Source organism: Daldinia loculata, assembly GCF_022478755.1.
Source record: "Daldinia loculata strain CBS 113971 unplaced genomic scaffold F4817scaffold_53, whole genome shotgun sequence".
NCBI classification, from domain to species: Eukaryota; Fungi; Ascomycota; class Sordariomycetes; order Xylariales; family Hypoxylaceae; genus Daldinia; species Daldinia loculata.
In genome coordinates this window covers 219,897-232,975 of record NW_026054907.1, presented here as the reverse complement: position 1 = coordinate 232,975, position 13,079 = coordinate 219,897, and the positions used below count along the sequence as shown (strand labels likewise).

The 13,079-nt window shown below is 47.4% G+C and overlaps 2 protein-coding genes across 2 annotated transcripts; both read right to left on the bottom strand.

The window, feature by feature from the left end:
* Positions 1 to 405: 405 nt before the first annotated feature.
* F4817DRAFT_347355 (DNA glycosylase) lies at positions 406 to 2,494 on the bottom strand. The gene has a single exon (XM_049304537.1). It carries the CDS (start codon positions 2,476 to 2,478, stop codon positions 490 to 492), a length of 1,989 nt encoding a protein of 662 aa, XP_049156015.1. The 5' UTR covers positions 2,479 to 2,494; the 3' UTR covers positions 406 to 489.
* A 273-nt stretch (positions 2,495 to 2,767) lies between these two features.
* On the bottom strand, positions 2,768 to 11,744 carry F4817DRAFT_225030 (uncharacterized protein). Its single transcript, XM_049298862.1, has 15 exons — positions 11,452 to 11,744; positions 9,835 to 11,322; positions 9,421 to 9,773; positions 9,250 to 9,364; positions 7,663 to 9,195; positions 7,439 to 7,598; positions 7,099 to 7,388; positions 6,758 to 7,045; positions 6,325 to 6,699; positions 6,177 to 6,263; positions 5,894 to 6,066; positions 5,169 to 5,845; positions 3,274 to 5,116; positions 2,972 to 3,224; positions 2,768 to 2,906 (listed from the first exon to the last, which is right to left on the bottom strand). The coding sequence occupies exons 1-15, from the start codon at positions 11,503 to 11,505 to the stop codon at positions 2,892 to 2,894; spliced, it is 7,704 nt and encodes a 2,567-aa protein (XP_049156014.1). The 5' UTR covers positions 11,506 to 11,744; the 3' UTR covers positions 2,768 to 2,891.
* Positions 11,745 to 13,079: the final 1,335 nt, after the last annotated feature.

Sequence of the window (13,079 nt, the reverse complement as noted above, 5' to 3'; positions counted from 1 at the left end):
CTCCCATCGATAAACCAGATACCGCCGGTTTAGTTGTTGGGTCGGTGACGACCAGCGAATCCCTGGTGTTGTATTTTTTTTTTTTTTTTTTTTTTTTTTTAATTCTTTTAATATAGTTTTTTAAAAATTTTTTTTTTATAAACACCTTTTTCCACCTGTGCTTTTATTCAAAATCATATAAGAAATATACACATGAAACGGCTGTTGTGGTGTTGTTATACACTAATGTGGGAGTAAAGCCCGGCGCTCTTCGTAGGGTGAGGGTATTCCAAGCTTTTTATCTACCCACATTTTTCCACGATGGTAGATTTAAGTATCGAATAGAGATATACGACATCTTTTCTATCCGTTAACGTAATATCTAGTTCAAACAAGATTCCATGGTATGAATTAAATAGTCTTAAGGGGCTAGGTATTTTCAATTAAAACATTTTACTGTTTGACGTATATTGGTTATGTTCCTATTAGACTTTGGTATTCTTCAACCCCCTAATCAACCTCCTTAACCAACGCCCAACACTTCCGCATACCCGTCCCCATCGACTCCGCATCAAGAGCTTCAACATCGCTCCACCGGCTCCGCGTCTCTCTATCTTCTTTGGGCCCCTCTTCATCACTATCCTCACCCTCATCCTCAAGTTCAAACAGATGAACATGCATCGTCAACTTCAAATGCGAAAACAGCCACGGTACGGATCCCAACTCATCTACATGCTTCACCACGACCTTCCTCTTCCTTGCCTTCACACTCTCACTAATCAACCCCCGAACAAACTTCTCCGCATCCCTCTTCCTAGTTTTTGCCGACCCTCCTTGCGGATCCTTCACAATATAACTCGGCAGCTCCCACAGCCCAGCTAAGAGCCCCTTCTCAGGCCTCTTATGAATCAAATACCGACCATCGCTGCGCCGGATAGCACAGACCAGAGTTTCCTCTTCGCGCACGGCTTTCTTGACCGTCTTGAGTGGGAACTTTCTTGCGTGGCTTACGACGGCTTCTACCGCGGCACTACTGAGAGCCGGAGATGGCGGCGGCTCAGGACTAGATGTAATTTTCCGTTTGGACGTGACTTGTGTGAATGCGAACGATCGCAACGTAGTCTGTGTGCGAGATTTAGACCTCTGCTGCTTCGACACCTCCTCCGTCTTTACGTTCTGTTCGTTGTCGTTGCTGTCTTCCTCTACATACTCTTCGAACGGTTTGCAAAGTATGCAAGCATCTTCAATATCAAGAGTAGCATGACTCGGCGCCGTAGGCTTGGATACCAAACCCCTTTTAGTAGCTAACCGAATACCCTCGTCGTACGCGCGACAGCTCGATGTAATGGGACATACTGCGCAGTTGGGCTTTGGTGCACATATCGTGCTGCCGAGTTCCATCAACGCTTGACCCCAGCGACCAGGCCTATTACTCGGTGCCGCTTCCTCGTCTTCTTCCCTCTTAGTAGTAGCATTGGAATCAACATCACCCCCATCTTCTGGGTCTTCTGGGTCTTCTGGGTCATCTCCTGCAATAGCCTTAACCAGGCTGTCAGCCGCCGCCCACAGCAGCTCAATAACTGCCTTATCCGCCTTAACATCCCCAAACACGCCAAGTTGCCGACTGAGCACACGCAGCACGTTCCCATCCACCATCGGCGCTGCCCTCCCAAAGACAATCGCTGAGATAGCCCCCGCTGTGTACCTCCCGACGCCGGGCACTTTTGCAACCAGCTCGCCTACATCTGCCGGCAACAAGCCCTTCATACCAGAATCCTTACACACGATCCTCGCCGCGTTGTGGATTCTCGTAGCACGGCTATAGTATCCGAGCCCACGCCAGGCCGAAAGCACTTCGTCCTGCTCCGCCGCCGCCAAGTCTTGGATCGTGGGCCATCGTTCCATCCAGCGGTTCCAATAGTCGACGACGGTGGCGACGCGCGTCTGCTGGAGCATGATCTCGCTGATCCAGACCTGGTACGCGCGGCGCTCGACTTCCTCGAGAGTAGTGGTACTTGGGTCTGTCCAGGGTTTGCGCCAGGGCATCTCGCGCGAAGAGCTCACGCCATCGAACCAGGTGAGTAGAGATGTGCGAGCCTGACGGTTGTCTAGGAGTAAAGGACGGTGATAACATAGTCCGTGGGCACGATTAGGGAGGTTGATACCATCACCATCACTTTCCGCAGTAGAGCCGTTTAAGGCCATGTTCGGTTTGCCGAAGAGGCACGCATGTAGCTGAGCGGTAGCATCTCCATTCTTTTTACTAGAACGCGCCCTTACCTTTTGCCTCTTGACACGCGGTGCTTCTGCTGGGCTATCTTCAACGAATTCTTCATCGCTCTGATGCTGGGCGGTCCTCTTCCTAATCCTAGTTTTTCGGGAAGGACTATTAGTTTTCAGCAGCTCTTCATCTTTTGTAGCAGATAATAATTTTGGTGTATTAGCCTCGTCCGCCAATATCGAGACTGACTGTCGCGTGCTTCGCAATGAGCGCCGCATAGTGTGAAGCGTATAAGTGATTATTTGTTGGAATAAAATGAGTCGCGACGCGTTAGAGATACAACCGCGTCATCACGTGACATCTATCATTCATATATCATATATCATATATCAATTCAGGGGTTTGAAGCCAGAACAGATAATGACGTATTTTGTTCTACATAGAGTAAAATGTACTGTCGTGCATAGGTACATCTTTTTAAATATTTGCTCCTACCTATCTTGGCTTATTTCTCTACATTTCCTACCATCTAAATCCTACTTTTCCAGCCCATATCTGTACCGGCGAATTTGGGCGTATGCGCTCGTATTTTAAGCGGCTCATGGCAAACGCTTCCTTACTTTTTTTTTCGTTATGCTGATCTTGAATATTCAACTTAAAAAAACTGCTCTGCTCCTGTGGCTACCCTGTCTTAGATAATGATGAGCTAGTTGATGCGTTAGCGGTTTATTCTTTATGCTCTTTTCATGTTGACCTGGGGACATCACGAACCTCAATTAACTTCTCGGTCAATATAGAGCACTGCTTGTCCGGATCTTGAGCGTAAGTGAAGGAACTCGAGCGATAAAGCCCTTCGAATCCTAAATCTTCTAAGATGTCATGCAATATGCCGGCGCTTTCTAGCGCACTTGTAAACTTTGGGTTGGAGGATAGTGTCTGAAGCAGAGCGTGCGCTGATTCAAGTGTCGAAGAGTTTTGACCATGGAGCAACACCTCGTCCAGAAATGATGCGATGGTTGGGCATCTATACTATATTAGTAACTTATAAATACGCAAGGGCTAAATGAACTCACAGATGCAATACAACGGTAGGTCTTCCGGATGCTAGGTCATTCAGCCATGCTAGAGTATGGGTCTGTATCGCCTCATCTAAGATCTGGAAATCGACCAACTCGATAGCCGTGCTTAGTAAAAGGTCTTTGTCCTTTACGCTATCCAGCTCGTGCAGGTTGCGAGTTGGCCCTAAATTAGCAACGTTTAATGGGTTGATACCCGCCGACCAGAGGCATTCCTTTAAATCCTCAGGAGTAATTGCCCGGGCATGAATGAGAGCTAGATATGGTGACGCGTAGAATTCGGTTGTAAAGGTCTTCGATGAATCCTCGGAGCTGCCTGTTGTCATCTCGAGGAAGGTTGAGAGAACCCGGAGTGCCGTAGTTCTAGTGATAGGGTCGGTAAGCCCTCGCGCGAGACAGGCGCAGACTGCGAAATGGAAACTGTCTGCCGTGAAATTTATCCCGTACGCTTCATCTAGGGGTATCGCCGCTTCTTCCAGTGTTGCTCGGCCTTGTAAGAGATATTGTGCCATTTTATTATTCCTCAATTCACTTGTCGTCCCAATGTTTGCCAGAACAGCTTCTAGGAATAAGGCAGCACAGTTGAACAGACTAGCAGGTACAAGACGGACAAGTGACATCGCCAACCAGAACAGTTGCGGCCCATATCGAGAGGCTGCAGTGAGCTTCGCGATCATCTTAGACAACGATGTGACTATAGCAACGAGCATGTCGCTGCCGTTGTCTTCACTAAAGCGGCCGACACTGTTGCGGAGTGCTACGAGGACCTGGTAGAGCAAGTCATCATCAACCTCTTCGCGAGCCAAACATCCCATTACGGTGAATGCTCGGGGCTGAATTGCTGGGTTATTTTGAAAGGCAGTGCTGGCTACCAAACTCATCCATCTTGACCGCCAAGCGTTAGCCATATCAACAGATGGTGCTGCAACAGAACACGTCTCAAAGAGTAGAGTAGCTAGGTTCTCTATAACCGCAAGCGTCGGCCCGGCCTCGTGAGACGTTGAGATAGAGGCTCCATCCTTGGTTACGACCAAGGGAACGGAGAGACTATCGTTTCTTGGTTCGGACAAGATTTCAAGGGTACCCCGGAGTTTCAATAGCTTCGTATCTTCTAGCTGGAATGAGGTGCAAGCTGCATGGATTGAATTGATTAGTAGTCGGTGGACTAGTGCTCGAATATCGTGAGTGCCCGTGTTTGAAAGCATAGTCACTATATGGAATATTTCAGGTAGGTAGGTCTGCGACTGAACGCCACAGTCGAAGGAAAGGGAGAGGCAAAATTGGAGTAGAATGCAAAGCTCATTCCAAACGGAGTTATCGGGGAGATATTTCGTGGGTCGAAGCGAGGATCTGTTCAGTGCCTTCCGAAGCCTGGATATTATCTTTCCACGAAGCGTTATTGTGCCAATAGCTGTCACTATTGACGTTAAAGCTTGCGTCTGCTCATCATATAACCCCACAGCTAGCGCTGCCTTGACAATCTCGTCGAGGAAGATGTCTAGTAAGACTTCATCCTTGTGAATCGCCGGCCAAGCTGTGTATTCCAAAATTAGACCTAGTGAAGGCTCCATGACCGTCACATCTATCAACTTGCGGAAGATCGAAGCGACTTTTTCTTTGGCCTTCTCGCTGTCAGACTCGTCCGATAAGAGTGATGTACGCAGGCTTGGTATCCAGGGCGCCATGTAAGCCAAGCTCAAAGGTTTCTGCTCATCGGAGAAGCTTTCCCACCCGACAAAGAATTCATTCAAGAAGTCGCCTGTTAGCTGAGGTTCTTCTGTGGCAAGGACTTTGCTGACGTTGACGATGAATTGAGTAGGGTCTAGAGGAACGGAGACGTCTGCGTAATATGGTTAGTGAAGACGGCGAGAGAATCTTGGAGAGGGCCTTACCTTTGGTGCACATGAACATGGAGGCTGCCTTGAACTTAAAAGCTCGACATAGCGCGCCGAGTAGATTATACGATGCAATCCGGAGCATCGCATCCGGAGAAGCAAGATTTATCAACGCAAGGTTCAGCAATGTTCCAGGGACATCTTGAGGTCGGATAAGACGCTCGAACGGTTTTATCGTCCTGGCATCTTTACTTAACATTGCCTTTGCTCTGCGGATTTCCTTCAAGACGTCGGCCTTCCTATTGCTTTGGAAGTACATCACAATTTTGCCATTGTCTGCACGCAACCCAAACGCAGAGTCATCCTCGGTAGGAATAGAAGTTGGCGCCTCATCCAGGTCCTTGAGGTGGAAAATGTCGTTCACAATTCCGTTTAGACGAAAAGTTGGATGAACCTCCTGTTTCTTCACGGTGGTTACTTGGACAAACGAGCCACCGACCCCAATTGTGACTTCAATCTTTCCTTTAGTCTTCGAGAGCCGAGTAACCGGCTGGAAAGTGTATCGAGAATCGGTGGCTATGCTGATGGTCTCCTTCGGAAGGTGAACTTGACTAAGGTGGAAATGTGACTGTAGATCTTGACGGCTGCCAAGTAGTAGATAATCTACGTTGCCTGGATTTAATACATTTGCATCACTCTTCGTGGCTATACGAAGTATACGCCGGAAGCATTTCCTGGCTTCGTTAGCATGCAGAATACGCGATGGTGTAATATCAACATACCGGAATGTGCTGTTCATATTATAGACATAAATCCTAGAAAGTTGATCAGACAATTCGCTCGGACTAAGAAGATCCAACTTTTTGAACAGCTCGTCCGGGGGATCATTTTGACCATCATAACACGTCGCGTCGATTAATAACCCAAATGGTTTGTGCCATAGCCGGCTCGCAATCTAGGATAGGTTAGACAAGGGAGCATACAATAGGGGAAGGAATAAAGAAACCGATGCGCGAAGGAAATTTTTTGATTAGAGCCGAACGCATCGGTTTGATTAGAACTTACTTTTAGGAAGCAATACAAAAGGGTATCATAATCTATGGAATCTTGATCGATATGGCGAAGAATTATACAAATAACAGAGAGCCCATCCTGTTCAGTCATTAGCCTTAAGCAAGTACCAAATAGGTTCTGTCAATCACGATATACATACTCTACTCTCGCCGCCGTCATAGATGGCACGAGATGTCGCAAAGGAATCGGTACCCCGGAAAGCGTTACGAAGCATGAAATGCTGGAACCTAGAGTAAGATAGTGGAGTATTTGAAGATATTTGAGGGCGGTTCCAAGTAACCGCTAACGGAGGTGGTCCCAAATTTGTTACGAGAGCCCGTAAGGGTTCAAGTACGGGTGTTCGACCACGAACTAACTCGTTGGGAGAGCGAACATGCTCTCGTCGTTCCTGAGACATGAGTCTTTGCCGGACATGGTCCCAGTGGTCATATAAAAACCTATGCAGAGCGACACAGGAGCCAAACTCATAGGTTTCGCCGTCTGCTGGACGTGTATCAAGAACAGGCGGAGGTACCTGGATAGCAGCGTTATTAGCAGGAATGGGAATAGGTAAGGAGCTTGGCAATTCTTACCGATATCTCCCTGAGAAAAGTGGTAACACGATAAATGTTCTGCGTCAAAAAATCGTTTAGAGGATACATATATGGCTCCTTTGCTCCGAACAAGACGTTATTTGCTAGATTCTGTATGACTTTTGCGATTAGGAGTAGACCACGTCGCATCTCCTTGGACGGTGGCGTGGCTACCAGGTTCTCTGCTTCGGGCGCGACGATGGCAGGGCAGAAGAATCTGAGAAATATGAAGGCTCCAACAGCCGTATATTTAGCCTCTTGGAACCTAGGCATCACCGCTGAAGATATCTATCTGAATGTCAATAGCGGTACCTTATACATATCGACAAGAGTCAACTTACTATACTACAGATCTTCCTAAATGACGTAGGAATACTGGTGGAGGATGCGCAAATATCGTCAATAAAAACTTTGGCGACAATGCGTAGCTGTAGCGCATTCTTTTGGAGTTCTTCTTGGGATGAAATTCTTGTTGGATCAAGCTCAAGATCCAAGTCCTTTGAAGTTAACATCAACCTCTCAACAACCTTTTGGAGGGTAGCTTTGAGATAGTTCGCCCCTTTCCACCTCGCGTAGATGGAGAGCATCTTAGTAGCGACACAATTTCGACGGAGTATCTCAGACTCATTCTCTAAATAAATATATTAGTCTGGAGATTTGGGACAACAGCGCTTAACCAACCTGTATCTTCAATCTCCTGTTTAATCAACGCTTCCATAAGGTCAAAAACGCGCCCGCGAGATTCAAAAATGTAGAGCATCGAAATTGTAAGTTCCTCAACTTCGCCGCTTGGGCAGACTGTACTAATAGCAACGGCAAGGTTCATGTCGTGGGTAAGTAGCTGATTAATCGTAGTTAGCTGGTATGAACGATTAAAGGGGGCCTATTTGAATATAGCTGCCTACCTCTAATAACTCATCATACTTCTCATTTACTGCCTTGTCAGACAAGTTACTAAACTCTGTCCCTTGAACTAAAATATTGTAAAGGACCTTTATAAACGCGGTGCGAATCTCCACGTTCTCATTATAGCCGATACTGAGGGAGTACTTGAGGCCTACATCGATATTCGCACTTAAGAGGTTTGAGAGGATGGTGATGGATAGTTCAGACGTCGACCCAGTTTCGTCGCGGTGGGATGAATTTCCAGTAACATCTCCCCTAATACTATCTGACGGCTCGTAGTTAAGTAACGAAAGGAACCTGTTGAAATAGGTACGGAACATCTGGGATTTCAACTCGCTGATGCCAGCGTCATTCTGCCCGTCTCCCGGCTGAAGCGGTAGCCTGTAGGTAAGTTCTGCGAGAGACCGGAGACAAGCTTTATCGAGGTCTCTCTGGATTCGCGTCGCATTATCCTGATGAAGCTGCGTGTAGCTGCCGTCTGTAGGTGGTGAGCGAGGCCTAGCAATCCAACTAAAGATATACTCCAGGAGCTGATTTCGCTTCCGAACGTCATCGCGTAGGTTTAAGTGCTCCTTCTTCCTATTAACACACTCGCACATCTGACAAATCTTGATCTTGACTCGTAGGCTAGCTACGTTATCGGCCACACCATCTAGAAACTTTGCGAAGCTCAACGCGAGGGAGCCAAAATTGATCGACGATGCGGCTCCTAGCTCGGAGGGCGTCTGTAATCGTTCTATTAAAGCCTTCAATAATGATGCAGCTTGCTCGGCGAATATGATCTCAACGTCCTGTCCTTTACTCGATGTTTCGAGGGCACCCGTGAAGAGCACTTCAAGTTCCGATTCGAGTGCCCTAAATAAAGGCTGATATAAGCTTGGGGATATGTCAGTAGATAAGACCTCCCGTGTGGTTTCCCTAACTCGCACGTTGGTACACGCAAGTAGCTGAGTACTAAGTTGGAGGTATCTGTTGAGAAGGGGCTCCTCGTGGTTCTCTGACGAAAGTCGATCAATCCACTTGAGACCACTAGCAGCAGGCTCATCCATAATATAAGCTTGCTCAGCTGTGCAAATACCACCAAGCGACGCGAGGAACCCGGATAGGTTCCTCCACTCAGAAAAGCGCCTCTCGTCGACGTTCTCTGCGGATGTCGTAGACACATCTTTCGAGAGGTGAAGCCACTTGTCGAATGCCTTCTCCCAAGCTTCTAGAATACCCACACTTGGATATTGCATGCGCCTTAATAGGGCACGTGTCCGTTTTTGGAAAGCCATCATTCCTGTGAATCGGAATTCGGGAGAAGCGATCTCGCTGAAGATTTCGCTATTCCGGAGCAATAGATTCGCGGTCTTGCCTGCATCTACAGTGGAATCCAAAATGCGGCACTCTTCGTTAAAGAGCCCAATACAAGACGTTACCAACTGGCTTGTTTCTATGTCTGCCGAACAAAGGGATGTTAGGAAGAGAGTCTCGAGTTTCGTCGAGGACGCTATGCGTTCCGGAATGTCCTCGGATACTACACACAGCTCCTACAAGTATGTTAGTATAGACTATTAAGCAAACTTCCCGGTTCCTGATCCTACCTTTATTGAACTCAGGAGCAGTAGACGCGACTCAAGGTATCCGTGAATGGACTTGAGCAACGAGCCCTCTCCTTGCTGTTCGAGCTTCTCACACATTTCCATCAGGACAAGCGATCTATAGCCGGTCATCAGTTATAGCATATATCTTAGGGCTTAAGGACTTGGACCTACGTCAACTTCCAGAACTTGACCCCGAAGCTGTGCGAGTCTATTCGTCTTGATTTGCGTAATGAAGAGAGAAGCCCATTCGGAGCCAGCAGTTTCCTAGCCAAGTTACTAGCGAGGGCCCTGATAGAGTCATTCGCTGTTACAAGACAAGACACGAATGCTTCAAAGATTCCTTCATAGAATTGCTCCTCTTCCGCACTGTCTGCCGGCGGAGCTTCAAATAGGGTTTCTGGAGAGGCATCTAGGAATTTTAGTACGTTGCATACTAATATAGTCGTAGACGAATCAGCTTCGGAGGGTTTGTACTGCGAGTGATGATCTCCTATGTATAAATCCGCCGAAAGAGCGGACGTCGCCTAGAGAGAGTCAGTATGTCTGCTTGCTTATATAGGTATTTTACATTGAGGTAATTCTAACCTTCATTTGGCTCTGTATATACCCGGCGGCCTCGGTAAACAATCGATGATAGTCCTGGGCGTTGGGCTGCCGCGCAAAGTACGAGCACGCTTGGATAATTGCGATCTTGAAAGTAGTTGGCGCGGCGGAATGAAGGCACGATTGTGTCAGCGACTCTACGGAGCCCTCAAAGTTCAAATGCGTAAGACTAATGAAGGCTGCAGTAGTCAAGTCTTGATCGAACAAAGATCCCTCCCCATTAGGTTGGTACCGTCGAAAAACAGCGTCCCGGACTTCATCCTGAACATCCATGGCATAACTTACAATTGCAGCGTCTCCATCATCGTCGAAATGGCGGACGGCTCGGAGAAGGCTAACAAGACAATACCCAGCCGCGTCGTTTTTGTTCCTGAGCGCTTTTCTTAACCCTTCAAGAAACCCAACTTTCTTAGTCATGCCACCAGTTTTCGCTTCCCGTAAATTACTTGCTACTTCAAATACATCGGGAATCAGCATGAGCAGAGAGGTTTGGAAGGGGAACAATATTGACCGCCGTTTCCCACTATCGGCTATCGTTTGTGTCATATCAAATAGAGTATCAGCACCACCCTCCAACTTCTTATGTTGATAGTGCAACGTGACGAACTCCTTAGGATAGCGCTCAATCCATCCGATTATTAGGAGCGGCGTGATAACGGCAATCGTATTCTGGTAAGCTCGTCGAAAGTGGAGGAAGCTGGAGCACAATTCTTGGATTACAAGTCCAAGCTTCTGGCCGTCAACCCACATATACGAGACTAAACGTAGTATCACTAACGAAGTCTTCTCTTCCTCGGCCATCGCTAGGGTCGGAACCACCTGCGTCGTCGCACCTGTGGTCCTAATTCCTTGGATGCTGGTTCTCACATTTTCAAAGGAGGCCGACCAGCTAGACGCGGTCACGAACTCCACGATAGTCTTGATATATGGTTCAACGTCCTCTACATCGTCGCTTTTTACTACCTTGCTTTCCCGAGAGTCATCCGAGCCGCTTGACGAGGTGGCTCGAGTAGTCGGGTCTCCAAATCGAGCATCGAAGATTTCCCGTGCAGATCTCTCATCCAATATTGTCCTGGCTGGTAAACAGTAGCCATCGGGGAATGGTTTAAGGAGGTGCTTGAAAAGCTCGAATATCCTAGTCACGAGCCCGTCATCCAACGGCCCCGGGGCATTAAGCCCGGAGGCGGATAGGCCGATTGGGACATTGGAGCTAGCTTTACCGAATGGTTCCCAACGAGCAGAACAGCAATCGGCGGTAAGCGATAGGACGTAAACTTCGGACAGGAGGATATGGGACGGATGGCTTGCGAATGTCTTATACGGACGACTAAGCTCTTCTAGAAGTGAGATAAGTGATTCGAGTACGGCAGTGATAGATGTGACGCTGATCTTTACGAGCGTAGCGCGCGTGATAACAGCGACGTCGTCGCGTTCGAGGTCTTGACCTGGAGTACCGGTACGATGCGGAAGCTGTGCGTGGAGATGTTCATTAGCAACAACACGACACTATACAGAACGGCTAATGGGCAATGGGTAGTAAGCTAGGTAGTAGGCTACGATGCTACGTGGAGGAGAGGAGGAGAGGAGGTTCCCAATTACCCTAGTTGTAAGTCTTTCGACTAAACATCCAACAAGGCCCGCATCACCGTTCATCTTGTGCTCGTATACCGTCGGATCGCGATTGAGGGTCTTCTCAACATTGTGGCGTCGTCATGGAGCACAGCTAGCGGTAAGGAAGAGGTATCGATGAAGGCTATAGCTCGTTTGCGAAACGTATATGGATGTCTTAGGATTCGGCTGTACGCCAGATTCGTCCTACGCTCTTCTTGGAATAGTAAGTTTGGTTCAATCGCTCAATCGCTCCCCCAACGTAGCGTATGCCGAAACCGGTAAGATTTTCAAGAACAGGTAAGTATGGAAAAGAGGCCCGTAGGTCTTTTTTTTGTGTGGGTATTTCTCTTCTGGAGAATCTTTCGAGTGTTATCGAACTTTGAAGACGGGGAATATCGTCTTAACTTAATAAATATAATAATATTGGGACTTTAGGATCGACATACACCAGGTTCGGGGCGGGGCCGGTCGATAGGATCTGAGATAAAGAGCGGCGACAAAGGACGGAATTATTTATTGTTTATTCTTCTCGTCGAATGAGTATTTCCGACTTACTTGTGCTACTGCAATAGTGTGTCGTTGGAGCTAGGTTAAAGTCTACGCAGGCACAGGAACAGGCACAAGGCACAAGGCACAAACGAGACAATGTGGTCTCAGTAGAAAAACGACCCCCAGCCGAACTAAGAAGGTATGGGCAGTTACTACATGTAGGAGGGGCGTGGGTTGAAAGAACATTGAAGCAAGCAACCTTAGGTACCTACTACATACATACTTGTGTAATGTAGTACTACATGTACATACGTAGGCTAGGTACGTGCAGGTGGGTAATATAAGTAGTATATACCCTACCTAGGTAGTATAGGTACATAGGTATAGGTTATGTAGTACCTATCAACGCTAAAGCTAGGTACATATATGCACTAACAGAGGTGTTATAGTGGAAGGAGAGGTCCAGGTGTAGAATGGAAGTGTCCAGGAAGTTGAATGGTGGAGTGAAATTGCCAAGTCGCAACTTCTCTTACCTTCGTTTTGAGAGCTAAAAAACGTCTGAAGCGCTGTAGGGCGCAGGGTAGTAGCCTGTCTAGTGCCGGCCTAAGTGCCCACGAGGTCTAGCGTAATAGGGAGCGGTGATGTATTTTAGCGGGGTAGTCCCCAAGTGAGCCTCCAAATGGTCCAATATTATTCCCGAATTCTTTAGCCCCTGCTAAAAGTCACGCAAGCTATATCGTAATAGGTCGCTCTTAAGGTGAGACCGCGGCCGATATTTCTTACGTGCGTCTCGCGTGTAGGAAAGGGGATCATCGTGAGAATTTCGAAACCAAATTTTTTTTTTTGTTTGCAGCTATCCATCTGCTTGGCATCCGCCACGGCCCGGCCCTTTTGAATTTCGTGCTTCCGTACTTTTACATGTATCTTTAGATATATTACGAATAGACTCTTATAAGCCTGACATGTGCAAGGTTTAGCGTCAGGTTAGAGTCTTGCATTTTGAAAGAATGTTTTTCTAAATCAAATACACGAAACGTGGTGTATTTTTAGAATATATCGGGTACGTATGGACACTGGTGGGGCTATTTAATGGTAAAGAAACCGAGAACGAAGAGATTAGGGGCACA

Coding starts and splice junctions, on each gene's coding strand:
- F4817DRAFT_347355 (XM_049304537.1), bottom strand. CDS start 2,478: ATGCGGCGCTCATTGCGAAGCACGCGACAGTCAGTCTCGATATTGGCG.
- F4817DRAFT_225030 (XM_049298862.1), bottom strand. CDS start 11,505: ATGAACGGTGATGCGGGCCTTGTTGGATGTTTAGTCGAAAGACTTACA. Junction 11,323..11,451: donor TCGAAAGACTTACAACTAGG/GTAATTGGGAAC, acceptor CTCCACGCACAG/CTTCCGCATCGTACCGGTAC. Junction 5,117..5,168: donor CATGTTCATGTGCACCAAAG/GTAAGGCCCTCT, acceptor CATATTACGCAG/ACGTCTCCGTTCCTCTAGAC.